The sequence below is a fragment of the Dermacentor variabilis genome, chromosome 7 (assembly GCF_050947875.1).
Source record: "Dermacentor variabilis isolate Ectoservices chromosome 7, ASM5094787v1, whole genome shotgun sequence".
Taxonomy (NCBI): Eukaryota; Metazoa; Arthropoda; class Arachnida; order Ixodida; family Ixodidae; genus Dermacentor; species Dermacentor variabilis.
This window is the reverse complement of record NC_134574.1, coordinates 66,357,151-66,372,521: the sequence shown is the minus strand read 5'-3', so window position 1 is coordinate 66,372,521 and position 15,371 is coordinate 66,357,151. Positions and strand designations below refer to the sequence as shown.

Genomic DNA, 15,371 nt, shown 5'->3' with positions numbered 1-15,371 from the left:
CGTAGGTAATGTGGCATATGACAAAGGATTGGACGAGTCGGAGTAGGCTTTCTTCTTTGAGTCCCCCTCGTCGGTTAGATATACCAACAAATTGTTCTTTTCCAATCAACATGGATTTCGGAGGAACTTCTCTTGTGAGACGCAATTATTTGAATTAACTGATTTGCTTACTAACATGGAAGAGGATCCACAAACTGATTGTGCTTTTCTATACTTTTCAAAAGCGTTTCACCTCGTAGCACATTGCCGTTTCATATGGAAAATATCTGCTCCTAAATGATATTCTCTTACACTTAACATGCATTCACACTTTCCTTTCTAATCGTCAGCAGTTCACATCAGTTAATAATATTTTCCTGTCCTTTCTCGCGCGTCACTTCAGGTATACCACAAGGCAGCGGTCTTGGAACATTACTATTTTTAATATACATTAATGACTTACCGAATAACATTTCCACACACGTGCGCGTTTTTGCGGACGACTGCATTCTTTATCGTTCTCTCGAGTGTGCCAACGTTCGTACAATCCTCCAAGAATATCTAGAACTTATTTCTCTTTGACTTAACACTTGACTAATGAAGCCTAATGTTTCTAGATGTAAAATTATCTTTTTCAGCCAAAAGCCTACTAATTATACGTTTCTTTATCACACAAGTAACATCACTACTTTGCATGATAATCAATATAATTATCTTGGTGTTAAGTTAACTTAACAATGATGAAAATTGGTTAGGTGGTCAAGGGTTAGGTGGTCAATGTGCGTTGACCGCCTAACGTGGTCAACGCACATTGCATACATATCCGCCAATGCTTCGAGATCCTTAGGGTACAAAGTACGCAAGTTACATTATTCTACTAAAGACATTCGTAAACTAGCTTATCTAACATTTGTTCGACATCAGCTTGAATACGCTGCGTCCGTCTGGTCTCCCCATCAGAAATACTTTATAGAAAAACTGGAATATACTGAGAATAGGGCTGCGCGTTTTATTTCACATTGTTATGACTATAACAAAAGCATAACAAAAATTAAACGACCTCTGACTACATCCCTTGCATGATCATCGTGATATAGCTCGGCCGTCATTATTTCATAAATACGTCTATAATACAGAGCCATCAGTTCTGCCTCTTGAAACTCCGCATTACCTGCCACAATGGTTGTACAATCGGTTCGATTTCATGTCCATCTACGGAAAGACTTACTAATTCGACTACTTCGCTCTTCCAGAAGCCATTCGACTTTGGGATCATCTTCCTAACGCCAACGCTTATGAGAGTGACGAAGAAAATTTCCGTCGTCTTCTACCAACGCGTTTTTCTAACTCTACATAACCTAAGTGTTATTTTTTCTTGCCTTTCCGCAGGCATTGACCCTCAGATTATTGCAAACAGGCTCGTATCCCGGCCCGGCTTTATTCCACAAGATTTATCCCGACACCTATGCCACTAGTTCTTGCAGGCACTGCAATGACATCGCTAGCCTAGACCACTTGCTCTGGCGTTGCCCCTCGTTACGAGGCACAGAACAAATCAATGAAGACAAGTGGCTCTCCGCTATCAAGAGCCCCGATGCCGGGGCGCAACTATGGGCTGTCCAGAGGGCCCACGATGCGGCGGTCGGGCATGGCCTGACTGTCCCAACGTGGGAGCGGCCCGCAGCGCGCTGAGTCGCGTACCTCAGGACCTTCATTAAAGTTTTGCATCCATCCATCCATCCCATTATTTATGTGCTACTATCCCTTAAATACTGTCTTGTTATATCCAAATATGTCCTGCTCGCTCTGTAATTCTATTGATTATATTTTACTTTGTGAAAGTTTATTGCTCAGTGACCTCTTGCATTGAAAATCATTCGGTTTGTCCATTGTAGAATTGTAACTCCACATTACTGTATGTTAGCGCAGTCCTTACACAGTATTTCTTGTATATGTATTTATTTATTTAAAATACCTTACAGCCCCTATGGGGGCATTGTGTGAGGGGGTGTTACAAAATCAAGGCAAAAAAAAAAATGGAGAATGCAGCCTTCTGAAGTCTAATACAAAAGATACGCCTCAATGCAGGGCTCATCAACATTACTTCCAAGATCAAAAAATGAAAAAGGAAAAACTGAAGTAGTGAAAGGCCACAAAGCCACACTTAAGGAAACAACACGAGTAGAACTTAACGTAAGGCACTATGTGTATTCAGATACGTATTCTTTCTAATTATTGTATATTATAATCTTTGACTGTACTCTCCCCCCTTACACAATGCCTCTAGGGGCCCTTAAAGTATCCTTAAATAAATAAATGCACACTAGTCGGCCCCGAAACTTGGTTGCGTGAGGCTCAGTTTGCAGCGGCACCTTAGTATCGGAGCTGAAGTTCGACCGCCACCAAACAACCATCGGGCAACACTAAAACTGCCCAATGAACTAAAGAAAGCTATTGGCTAAAAAAAAACACACAGAAAACTCCCGGAAAGTTAGAAATGGCATGCTAGCGCACCTTTAAAAACACTGCAGTGTGCTGGTGTTTACCTTTTCAGCATCGTGGTCGGCGATGATGCGCTTGGCCTCGTCCGTGAACGCGTCCGTCGAGTACGTGCCGTTGAGGTCGGTGACAGCTTGCGTTGTATGGCCGACGTTGCGCCAGAGGTCCAGACCACAGTGGCCCTCAACCTGCAGCATACGGCGCAACACTTTCTAGATCAAGGCGTGCTTTGAATCCGCCGCCTCGCTTATGAAATCACTGGGTGTTGCCAACTCTTCGCAATGTGCTTATTGAGAGCTTCCGAAGCAGACAGCCTTTCTTAACACTTCTACTACACAGCCGGTTGCACCTGTGGCACACTGTTCTTCCCAGTCACATTCCACTATTTATGACATCTCTTTTTTGTTGAACCTGATCAGCGAAGCAAATAGGCGAAGCTAAGCGAAACTGCAATGTAGATCAAATAATCTCCCTGATATCGCCAGATCTCCTGGCTTGCGCGTTCGTTCTTCGCTACCATCGGGGTCGAGAAAAAACCTATTGTAACCTATTGTAAACCATACTGTAATTTCATCGCGACATAACTGTGCGCACATTGTGCTGACCAACATGGACACTTTATTACGAGCTGCATGCGACGGTGTCGCAAGCGCCACCGGCCTCGTATCCGACCACTCAGCGCGCTAGGCCCGCCGGCTCTCAGCCATCGGCAGCTGTCATGGGTGATGACACTGCAGAGGGCCTGGCCAAAAATTTTCCGCTCTCACAAAAGTGCTTTAATGGCGTCGTTTGCGTTAAACGGAATAGCCGTGCAGAGGCGTTTGTTTTCACTTTATTGGCGAAGTTACGAGGTATCTTGAGCGCCTATGCAGGGGTGATGGCTGAGGACGGAGCTATACGCGTCGCTCAATCCTTGTTGTCGCATGTCCCGAGTCGTCGTATGAAACAGGGGGACAGCCTAAAGCGTGGCGCGAACCACCGCGCACAAAGTCGCGCCATGTGGCTCGCGCTAATGAGGCTTTGCGTCTGCACGCGTTGCGTTTGTTGTCCGCTTAAGAAATTTGCAAGGTGCTTGCAGAAATAAGAGACACGCACCTTCATCATGAGTCTTTTTTTTATGTCCACTGCAGGACGAAGGCCCTCTCCCAAGTGTTTCCAATTATCCCCTACTTGCGCTCGCTCATGCAGATTACCTGGTTTCATCACCCCGCTTAATTTCCTGCTGTCCTCGACTATGCTTCCTTTCCCTTCCCTTGGTACCCATTCTGTAATTGTAATGGCTTAGCGGTTTTCTACCCTACGCATTACATGACATGCCAAGCTCCATTTTTACCGCTTTATGTCAACTAGAACATCAGCTATCGTCGTTTCCCCCCATTTACGCCTAACATTTTTCGGTCCATCGCTATTGGTGCGGTCCTTAACTACTCGAGCTTCTTTCCAAACCTCCAAGTTCCTGCCCCATGTATTGGCACCGGTAGACTGCAATGATCGTATTGGATTCGATTGGAGTGAACATTATTTATGCCTGCAGTTGGGCGCTCGCTCGCCCCGGCGAGGGCCTACGTCATCTACGAAGTCGCCGTTACTCGGTGCGGGTCTCCGTTCGCCGTTGCCGGCTCGCTGGGTCCCTGCCTTACGAGCGCATCGAAGACCTGCTGGACGGCCCAGAGCTGTTCGTCTCGGTCGTAGCTCTTCGCGGCTGCCTCGAGCCGTGGTGGGAGCGTCCTTGATTTTGCATCTTCTGGATTTTTAACGCAGTCCCACAAGATGTGCGTGTAGTCTGCGGTTTCCTTCCGGCAGACTCTGCACTTAGCGGTCGGATATCTCTCGGGGTACATGCGATTCATCAGTCTCGGGCTCAGTAGTGATCCGGTCTGGAGCTGTCTCAGTACTACCGCCTCCGCTCGACTTAGCCTCGAGTGCGGGGGTGGGAGCGTCCTGCGAGCCAGGCGGTAGGCCTTCGTTATTTCATTGTAATCCGTCATGCGGTCCTTGGTTTGGAACCACGTCGGGCGGTCTGTCGCCGAGGCGCGGTTGGTTAGCTCTCGCGCCGCTGCGTGTGCCGTCTCATTGTGGTTCTCATTGCGTTCCGACGTGGCGCCCGCATGCGCCGGGAACCACTTGAGTCGTACTTTTCGTTCTTGTAGTTTGACCGCTCGTAGTACGCGCTCAGCCTCCCTGCAGATTTGGTCTTTGGCGAAGTTTCGTGCCGCCTGTCTCGAGTCACTTAGCACCGTGTGGCAGTCTGCGTCGACGACGGCCAGGGCGATGGCTACCTCCTCCGCTTGTTCCGCTCGGGCGCTTCTCACGCTCGCTGCCGTCCTCGTGGCGCCGGTTGACGCCTCTATGGCGACCGCTGCGAAGGCGTTCCGTTGGTATTTGGCCGCGTCCACTTACTGCGCGTGTTCGTCGTTGGCATGCTGGTCGATGAGAGCCCTGGCCCTCGCCGCTCTTCTTCCCTTGTTGAACTCGGGATTCGTATTCTTCGGTATGGGGTCGATTCTGGTCTGGCGTCGGACCTCTTCGGGGACGGGGAGCTTCACCTCTACCTTGTTCGAGCGTCCAATTCCCAGATCGTCCTGTATCTTCCTCCCGGCTTTGGGCATGGACAGCCGCTCCATTTGAGAGGTCCGTTGCACTTCGGCTATTTCTTCGAGCGTATTGTGTATCCCGAGTTGTAACAAGCGGGTAGTGCTCGTAGACTCGAACAGGCCTAGCGCCGTCTTGTACGCTCTTCTGATGACCACGTTGATTTTGTTACGTTCGTGTTGCAGCCATCTGTGGTTGGCTGCAACGTACGCGACGTGGCTGATAACGAAGGATTGGACGAGCCTAATTAGGCTCTCCTCTCTCATGCCAGCCTTCCGGGAAGTGACTCGTTTGAGGAGTCGAATCGCGTTGGTTGCTGTTGCATTGAGACGGGCGATGGTTTCGCCGTTTCTTCCGTGCTTTTCGATGACCATGCCTAGGATCCTAATTTTGCGGATCTCGGGGATCACGTTGCCGGATTTGGCTACGATTCTCATTTTTTTTTCGTTTTCGCGTTGTCTGGTCTTGCCTCTGCTGTTTTTGGTAGGTGGGAGTATGAGAAGCTCCGATTTGCTCGGCGAATATCTCAGTCCGGTGCCTCCGAGCTGGTCTTCTATTGCGTCACCTCGTCGACATTATTTCATCGTTACAATTTAGGAAACTACATCTCATTGTCGTCTTGCCTCGACGTTATACGTCCTTGCCATTCAATGAGCATCCTTCCTTTTTCGCCATTTTGTAGAGACTGCGTCGGCGTCACACGGTCGTCGTCTTGCATCGATACTAATGGGCAACCTTGGCAAGCGAGTGCTAAGCAAGGAGGGACGATGCCATAGTATGTGACATGAAGGCGAAGCAATGAATGTTTTAAAATAAACACTATGCGTGTTCAAAAAAAGTTACTTCAGGAATATGGTTTGTCGTTATATCGCTCGATTGCTGTTCGCATTACCGTCGACAGACATCGTGAGATGAGTTCTGCCGTTTTTTATTCTTCTGCAAATTTGATTCGACGGTCAGAGTCCCGTCTGACTATATGATTTAGATAAATGTACTCCTGTACACATTCTAGAGGCCAACTGGCGATCACGAATTCTTGTTTCCTTGCCAGGCTATTAAACGTTGTCTTCTGCATAATAATCTTCAACCCCACTGTTACACTTTATCGGTTAAAAAATTAAATTATGGGGTTTTACGTACCAAACCCACTTTCTGATTATGAGGCATGCCGTAGTGGAGGACTCCGGAAATTTCGACCAGCTGGGGTTCTTTAACGTGCGCCGAAATCTAAGTACATGGGTGTTTACACTTTCTCGTTAAAGTCCTCAATCATTTGTTGCAATTCCTCTCCAGAGCTGCTGAACAGGACATTATCTGCAAACTGAAGGTTTCTAAGATACTTGCAGTTGATCCTCACTCCTAAGTCTTCCCAGTGTAAGAGCTTCACTACTTCTTCTAAGCGTGCTGTGAATAGCATTGGAAACATATGGTCTATATGTCATGCTCCTTTCTCGATGGGTAATTTTCTACTTTTCTTGTGGAGAAGCAAGCTAAGTGTAGAATCTTTTTAGTTATTTTCCTCGTGTACTGCTTGAGAACTCAATGGCGCTATGAGAATTGATATCTCTACAAAATTGAATGTCTTTTTATAATCTGTGAAAGCCATAGACGGCGGTTGATTTTATCGAGAGTGATCTTGGTGAACATTTTGTATAATACTGAGAGAAACATAATGGACATGTAATTATTAAATTCTTCGCTATTTCACGTTTGATGGATTAGTATAATGTTGGCATTCTTCCAGCTCTCCGGTACACTTGAAATTGTGAGGCATTGCACATAAAATGCCGCAAGATTTTCAACCATAATATATCCTCCATCTTTGATTAAGTCGAGTGTTATTCCATCTTCTGCCAATTTTTCCCGGGGCATGACTTGCAAGGCTCTACTAACTTCATCGCTAGTTATACAGGGCACCGTTCATCACTACTTCAAACGAAGGTAGCAAGGCTGTTCTGGGTACTGTACAGGTCAGCGTAAAATTTGTCTGCCGCTTTCACTATATCATCGAAATTGATGATTCAATTTTTCTCCTTATCTTTCATTGCATACACCTTGCCTTGTCATATTGCAAGTTGTTTTCTCACTGTATTCATGATGTGGTCATTTTCTTGTCTTCTCGATTTCTCGAAATAAACCTTATTTTCTTCTTTTTAATTAGTTTTCACAGTTCAGTGAATTATATCTGATTTCTTCAGTTAGTCAAATTTTTCTCCTTATCTTTCATTGCATACACCTTGCCTTGTCATATTGCAAGTTGTTTTCTCACTGTATTCATGCTGTGGTCATTTTCTTGCCTTCTCGATTTCTCGAAATAAACCTTATTTTCTTCTTTTTAATTAGTTTTCACAGTTTAGCGAATTATATCTGATTTTTTTCAGTTAGTCCCTTTTGTACGTTGTCGTTTTCTTATTAGGTCCTTTGTTTCTTGAGAGAGCTTACCTATTGTTCTGGGTAGGACCCGAACAACAAACGTACACATCCTCCAGTCGATTCAAGCTCAAGCACTGGCGTTGGCCTTGCGAGATGTGCATCTTCAGCAGCGACTGTCGTCGTCGCGCGTGATCACTCTATTGCAACGTATATTCCGTCGATGCCTTTAGAATGCACATTAGGCATTTCGCCCGGATTACATCACACCGCCTTGCGTCACTTTCTGTGTTTAGGCCACACTGTGCATTCAGCGATACTATTGCTTCGCATCGTTCAGTGCTTCCCTCGAACTTCACGCCCTCAGCAAGACCACCATTACCGTTGTGGTGCCTAAATCACCTCGAAGCCCTCCTAACAATTCCTGGAATCCGAAAGAAAAGACAATCGTCATTCTTAGCCCCACAACAAGCCACACAACTGCTGCTGCATGAGAAATGCAGCGGGCGCCTTTTGTATTTGCACGGATGATTCAGTTTCTTCTACAAGCTCAGCAGGAGCAGTGGTTATTCCTGCGAAGCAAGCGAGTCTAAAAATCAAGACATCGCATTTTACATCATCGACGGCTGCAGAACTCGCCGCCCTCCGCGCTGCTCTAGAATTCGTAATTGAAGAACCGTCAAAGACAGGGCCAACCTTCTCCGACTCCATTGCCTCTCTCCAGTGCATTATGTCACCATTTCGTCGTGCGCCGAATGCACAATTAGTTGCTGACATAAGAATTCATCACCACGCAATAGAGAAAAAGAAAAGAGAACATAGTGCCGCGACAAACTTGGTCACATTCAAGTTGCGCGCCCTTTGTATTGGACACTGTGCACACCGTACCGTGGTGTTGTTGACCAACAACATGCAGCGATTTTCGTGGCACGGGTAGCCGGTCGGACCCGGCTCGCATGCGCCACGCGCACGAGGTGTCACGCGAGAAGAGAGAGGAAGGCGGTTCGAGGCCAGTTTTGAGAACGCGGCTGCTGGGGATTTCTTCACGACCGCAGTGACTTTTGCTTGTGGGCACAAGTTCGCCCTTAATAAATATCGTTGTTGTGTTAACATCGTTACAATAGTGTATCTGTGGATACCAGGCCACTGCGGTATCTACAAAAACAAACGTGCAGATAAGTCCACCCGATCTGTTCATGATGGCCTGCACTGTGTAGCTTTACCGTTATACAGAGCAGACGCAGCTACAAGGCCTCGTTCGCTCGCACGTGAACTTACTCTTGCACAGTGGAGCTCGACGGAATTTACCAACGCTCGTCTCCACAACATGGATCCGAATCTACGGCTACGTATTCAGTCAGGACTATCTAGAGCTGAGGATACGCTTTTGTGCCGCTTGTGGCTTGGCGTGGCCTTCACGAATGCTAACTAATTTCGGATTGGAATGGCCAGCAGCGCTACATTAAGTGGCCTACATGCGATAACTGAAGGTGCGAGGAAACAATCGCTCACCTTCTCCGTGAGTTTCACCGGTTCTGTGCGCCCAGAAAAGAACTTCCGAGAGTGTTAGGTAGTCTTGACAAAGGCCCTTTGTCGGAGGAAAGGATCCTGGGTCACTGGCCGAGACCGCCCTCAGCCCAGAAAGCTTTGAAACCGTTGTTGCGCTTCTTGCGGAGAACTAGTTTACGAAGTCCCGTATTCTCCTTTCCCTTTTCCTCTTTCTTTTTTAAACTTCATTACTTTTTTGTAATATCTCTTTTCTATTATTTTTCATTATTTTTATTTTATATACATGTAAAACCCCAAAATACTTTTCCGAAACAATGCTGTGCCGCGAGTTTAATAAAATTTATTGCATTTGCAAGAGAAAGGCAAATTCTAAGTCTTTTGGAACATAATTTTGATTTAATGTCAGAGTATGTAGAGGAAAATTGCCAAAATCGTTTAGTCCGAAAAAAAGAAACATTGACGCACTCAAACACGAAGTTTACAAATCTGTAACTCTACGCCAAGAACGGATATCGCGGTTATGTAAACTTCGTTCGTTAGAACACTAAAGGGGACACGTTGATTTGTTAGTCTATATCTTTTGTGAATGTGTAACACTGTTTGCAAGGCTTATGAAAAATTTTGGCTCACATACTAGTGTTGTCTTAAGAGCCTTGTAAGTCAATCAATGCTACTGCTTTCGACATACTATCAGAAGGTGTTACAGTTTGGTGGTATTTTTGTTGCTGAGTTGCAGAATTGTAAACTCGATAGCCTCGTTTTCTGATAACTCGTAATTCTCAAAATTTCTTTAATTTGTACACTGATGGCCTAAATCAGAAATCCGCTTCCAGCAGTGACTACATTTTAACTTTTCCTTTTAAATGCGACACACCTGATTAAATTTAGTGCGTTAAGGTTGCCGAAAAATACTATTTCTCCATTCCTATGTACTTACATAGGAGCCCCCGAACAAAAGCTTCCTCTTTAAGAAACTAAAAGGGACAATACAGGCAAATCGTAAGTCATGTTAAAGCGATTGCTTAGTGGTCGAGAGCATCTAAGGCGTCATTATAATCGCGAACAGAGCTTTAATAATCGGGAAATTGAGGTATATGCAGAACACGATTAGTTACATCCCCGGGACAATGAAATACTAGCCCGATGACGAAGGCACTCCTCATTATAATTCTGTCACTAGTACTCGACCGCTCGTCAAAAAAAAAAAACATATTTTTTTCCATTATAGGAGGAAACAAAATGCTACTTGTTCAGTTCTGGACTTATTGACGTTACCTTGACAACGCCACTGTCCGTCGAAAGGTTTCGCCTTCTCCGTTCTGCGCTGGCCGCACTTCTGTGTTTCAATAGTTTCGTTATCACATAGCGCAAAGTTGGTTTTGCTGGCTCACGAAATTCAAACATATTGCAAGTACCGGAGAATGCCATGTCTATGTGATGTCGCGGGATTCCCGAACGATCCACGTCACTTGACAAACAGCCGCTGCAGCGGCGAATCCAAAGCTCTGTCTTGACTCGGTTTCTCCATGGCCGCGCGTTTACGTTTTGCGCAGAAAACCATAGCGCCGTAGGTCTAGCGCCGTTCTATGTACTGACGGCAGTAAATGGTGCTGATGACGTATGCCACGTCCCCACTCTGTGCTCGGGGGCGGGCGATGTGAATTACGCTAAATATATGCGGTGCCTTCAGAAACAATATTCTAGTAAACTAAGCCTTTTCTAGGCAAGAAACAAGCTCTGCGAGAGTTCTGCAATGGAATTTTAACAGTAAACGCCGGCTTAGTATTTGCCTTTAGTGTCCCTTTAATCTTGGTTGGACCGGCACTCCGGTGGCTACTCACATCTCCGAGGGTGTGATTATAATAAAATTCTTGGCCGTTGTAGTAGCCGAAGAAGGAGTCGAAGCCACGCCATGTGGGAGTGTACTCGAGGCTCTTGTATCCCAGGTGCCACTGCGCCACATGCAGCATGATTACTTAGTAAAAGAAAAAGAAAAGCGAACATGGGACAAAAGGGGGAGTCAACAATGGGTTCCCCTCAACGAGTTCGTTACCATTTGCTGTAACTTACAGTCTAATTTACTGACAGGACATAAAAGAATAGGCGATACAGCACATGTCTGGTTGGCTCCTCTAAATTCTATTTAGCCTGCACGCTACATTAAAGAAGGGAGATGGGCTAGTAAGGGTATTCGACATTTTAGCCTGGTTACGACAGACGACATCACATCAGAGTAGAGTTTGTGCAAAGCAAAACAACAACTATATCGGTCAGCAAAAGCTACGTTGCTCTATATGAACTTTTACCGACTTGCTCCCCCCCTCCCTCTATTTCATCTTTCTATTACCTCTCTCCCGTCCCCCAGAGTAGGGTAAGCAACCAGATGTATTTCTGGTTAACATCCCTGCCTTATCTCTTTATTTTATCCTCCTCCTTACAGACTTGCTGCCTATTTGGCGGCATTGCGGCTTTGAAACGAATACTGATGATCCGTGCGTTTATTACGCTAACTTGCGCCCGAAAGCCCAGATCAGCTGACGGCTTGGCGTAAATAAATGGGGGGGGGGGGGGAAGGGTGCAACACGCAATCTTCCACGTGGGCTGTTAAGCAAAAGAACATCAGCATAAACACCAATAAGTCACATACTGTGTTCGAATTGTTAAATTCGTTAAAATATATCACGTAGCTGAACTGCCTACTGGCGTTATTGCAGAAATGACGCTTCTTTGCACGAAGTTCCTTGATCGTGATCGTTGCCATGATTACCTTGATGCTGTAGTAGTGATCGCGTTGTGCAGGCAAATCATACCTACCTGCAAGAATAGCGATTATTTGACGCCTCCATTGAAACCCAGTGATACGGTAGTTCTTGTAGCTGATGCGGCCATTGCGATCGCTGTTATCGCGGTCCGCTGAAGCTGAGCCGGCTTGTGCTGTGTGTGAACTACTAGTGCTGTAGCGCAATGGTAACGTGTCGCTGTATTCAAGCCGTGAAGCATCGGTTGAAATAATCGTATTTGAACCCGATGTTTGAGTTCACGCTGTGCTCATTCTGCCTACTTTGCGCCGCCGCAATCCTTGCGTTACAGACATGCGCGCCTTGCATGTATTCTGAATACCAAGGAATACGTACAGTCGTGAGCAAAGTAGAGAGACCACGGCTCCGGGAGCGGCAGCGGCTGCGGGGCCGCTACGCGGCGCTGCTATGTCGCGCCGCGTAGGGTGCCTCGATGCCAGCGCCTCCATTCAGGGTGGTGCCATCCTTTGACACCCCGCGGAGGAAGGACACCCCGTGAGGAAGGACACTCCGTGACACCCCGTGCCACCCCGCGAAGCATAGAGTTAGTAGAACAACTCTAGAGGAAAAGCTGGGCCGGAAAAGTGGTAACCTCTAGGGCGCCGCCCTGTTGCTACTGGTCAATGTGGCCAGCGCAATTACTATTGAAAGAGCTGAAAGCAAGTACAGGTCACCTTATGCTTTGTCATCTAAAAACGCATACCTGATGGCTTTATGAAGGTGGTACGTTAATATTCGGTTTACAGAAAGCGATCGCTAAGTCCGTGACTTATGTAAATCACGATGTACGCATTCATGCAATAAAGGATGACGCGAATTTCGGTTTCGAATCTGTTTTTTGGATGCGCAGTAGTTTCGTACAGTTTAGGTTTGACATGCGATCGCGCGTCGACATCGGACGCAATGGCAAACTCGTGCCTTATGTGCCACCGAAGCACCGAAGTGCTCTGGCATATACCTTCACATGTAAGTAAACGAATGTATCTCCTTGTTGAGAATATCACGCGAGTAGGCAGCTCTTGTGGTGCATCACAATCGTTTGAGAAGCGTCACAGTAGAGCATTTTTCTACATGCGGAGCGGTGTTTTTATTTGCAGGTTTCCCTTCAGTAGGAAATTGCTGGACAGGCGGACCAGCGCACCGGAATTGTACTGGCGAAGCCGCAAGCAACTCAAAGAATCTGTTTAATTGTTGCACTTTGAACAATCATGCTTCTACAAAGGCCACAGCAGAAAAACAGCCTGATGCCGAGTATTTCTGTGCCACGAAGTAATCAAGAGGCGAGTGCCTAATGCGGACGAAATCGAGTGCATCGAGACTTAGAACGACAGAAAGCTGAGCTAGTTGGTAAGGATTCATTATGCAAAACAGAGGTGAGGCGTGCAGACAGGACACAAGAGTAGAAAAGTGGGCAGCGTCGTGTTGTTTGCTTGTAAATACTCTACTCTTGTGTCCTGTCTGCACGCCTCACCTCCGTTTTGCATAGCGAGTGCATCAACCCACATATTAATAGCGTAGGCGTTTTATTAATTGTGCAATATTTTCAACACTTCCTTGCATGCCATTTCATGTGGAATATTTTTCTGGTCACAAATTTGTGCAGCGAATCTATTTGCATGATCGACTCCGGGTTTGTGGGACCGTTCATTTGCACTTGATGCTGAGTCTTTTACATGTATCCATAAACTGCAGATATGCACATCAGATCCCTGCGAGCATTTTCAAAATTAATTATTTTAGACAACAGGCACCATATGCAATACTGACATAATCCCGAATACCACTAAGAGGCTCGGACACATTTTTGTTGACCATATACTCGCAGGTAAAATAAGTACATCATGTGGACAGCTGCAGCTCTTTTTCCTTAAATCAGTGTGTACAAGGGGTATGCTAAAATAATTTTTTTCTCGCGCACCGATTATTTTGCTGTATAAGCAAGAGAACCCACCAGGTTAGTGTAACGTATCTTGTACATCACACTAATATGCGTTTTAATTTACCAAGTGAAATCAGTTACTTTTATGGCTCATTCAGTCATATCACACTTCAAGCTGCATTCATCAACCTTCAGTTGGATTTTGCAAATGTTTAATGAAACATGTTTCCCTTTTATGCATATATGCAATGGCAAGCCCTTCCGTGTGTTCCAAAGGTAAAGTTTAAGCTCTAAATTAAAGAAGACATTTCTAGTCAGAAACAAGCAAAAATAGTGAATGCAGAGTATCAGAAGCCCAAGGTACAGAAATTACGAGAAGTGTCAAATGATTTTAAGGAAAGAGTCGTATTTGAAAATGCAAGACTCTTTAGTGGAGGTCAAGCAAGTCAATATAGGTAGAATACTCTGCAAAATTATGCGAGTGAGAGGATGTCAAACAATGGGTCAGGAAATGCGTTGTTTTTCTGCAAAACAAAAGCTGATTGCCATTACATAAGTCACTTTAGCATCATGAGACTGCTGGTTGATAAATTCAGAAATAAACCAAAAAACAAGACACGCAAAAATAAAAAACAATTTAATGATGCTCTCTCCACACTGGGATAAATAAAAACAAACACATCACATCTAATGTGGACATATCAGACGCCTTGTGAAACACTAAAGAAAAAATTCAGTTTCGAGCGATGGCACTTGCCGCATAGATGTGGGTGGCCTTGAACTAATAGTGATAGTTACCACTGCATTTAGAAATTGAAAGCATTCATGCAGACAAGGAGGATTCTTTATATTTTTGGCTACCACTTCAAATGCCTCCACCAAGTGTTACAATGCTGCACGCAGCCATACTAAGTATCTCGCAGCAACACCTGCAGGTAAAAAGCAGAAGCAGTCAGAGTGCTGGTGTGTACTGGACACTATGTTTGAAAACATTTAGGCAAGAAGAGTGCAAGAAGCAGACATAACAACTTCATTTATTTCCATAATTCCCCATTTAAATGGCCTTTTCTTTTCGCTTAGACAATGACTACGCCTAGCCACAGCAGCTCCCTCATACTTACTCCGCAATACTTGAAGCTTCCTCCTATATTTCGCACCTTTAATTACGTATGTGTTGTGTGGCCCTCAATGCAGTTCATGTTGTAGCAGCTGCTTTGTCTGTGTATCGCACATTGGCTTAAGCTCGTGATATCCACATGCTTCTCTCACATATACAAAATAAAGTTCTATGTAGTCCTCAGTGTTACAACAAAAAATGAGAGTAAACAATCCGATCGTGGAATCGCGTTTATTACAGCAATTCCTATGACAGTTATTGACAAGTTGACAACTTGAACTGTTCAATCCGTCCATAGCCTCCTCTATTGTTCAAAAGTAAAGGAGGCTATGATCCGTCATGGCAAGGAATTGTATGTATACATAAAAAAAGGGGAAGGGGGGTATGTGTGTGTGTTCGTAGTGGGGGGTATAGGATTAGGGCGGTACGAAAAAATTCACCAACACCGTCCTCTAGACCCATTCCGTTAAGGTACCGTAACAAAGCGTATCATGCATAAAGTTCATACAACCAACTCTGATGTTACTACACACGCCAGGCGATGCGAGCTACATTTGCCATGACGCATTCGCGACTGCACCGGATGCTCTCGATATTATTCTCGTTAATCGTGCTCACTGCACCGAGG

The 15,371-nt window shown here is 45.5% G+C and overlaps 1 protein-coding gene across 1 annotated transcript in view; it reads right to left on the bottom strand.

Moving 5' to 3' along the window:
- The window catches only part of LOC142588678 (arylsulfatase B-like), a 70,759-nt gene that overhangs the window by 35,833 nt on the left and 19,555 nt on the right, over positions 1 to 15,371 (bottom strand). The window contains exons 4-5 of the mRNA XM_075700500.1: positions 10,791 to 10,901; positions 2,526 to 2,666 (exon numbers count right to left, since the gene is read on the bottom strand). Coding sequence (XP_075556615.1) covers positions 2,526 to 2,666; positions 10,791 to 10,901 — 252 coding nt within the window. The remainder of the gene's footprint in view (positions 1 to 2,525; positions 2,667 to 10,790; positions 10,902 to 15,371) is intronic.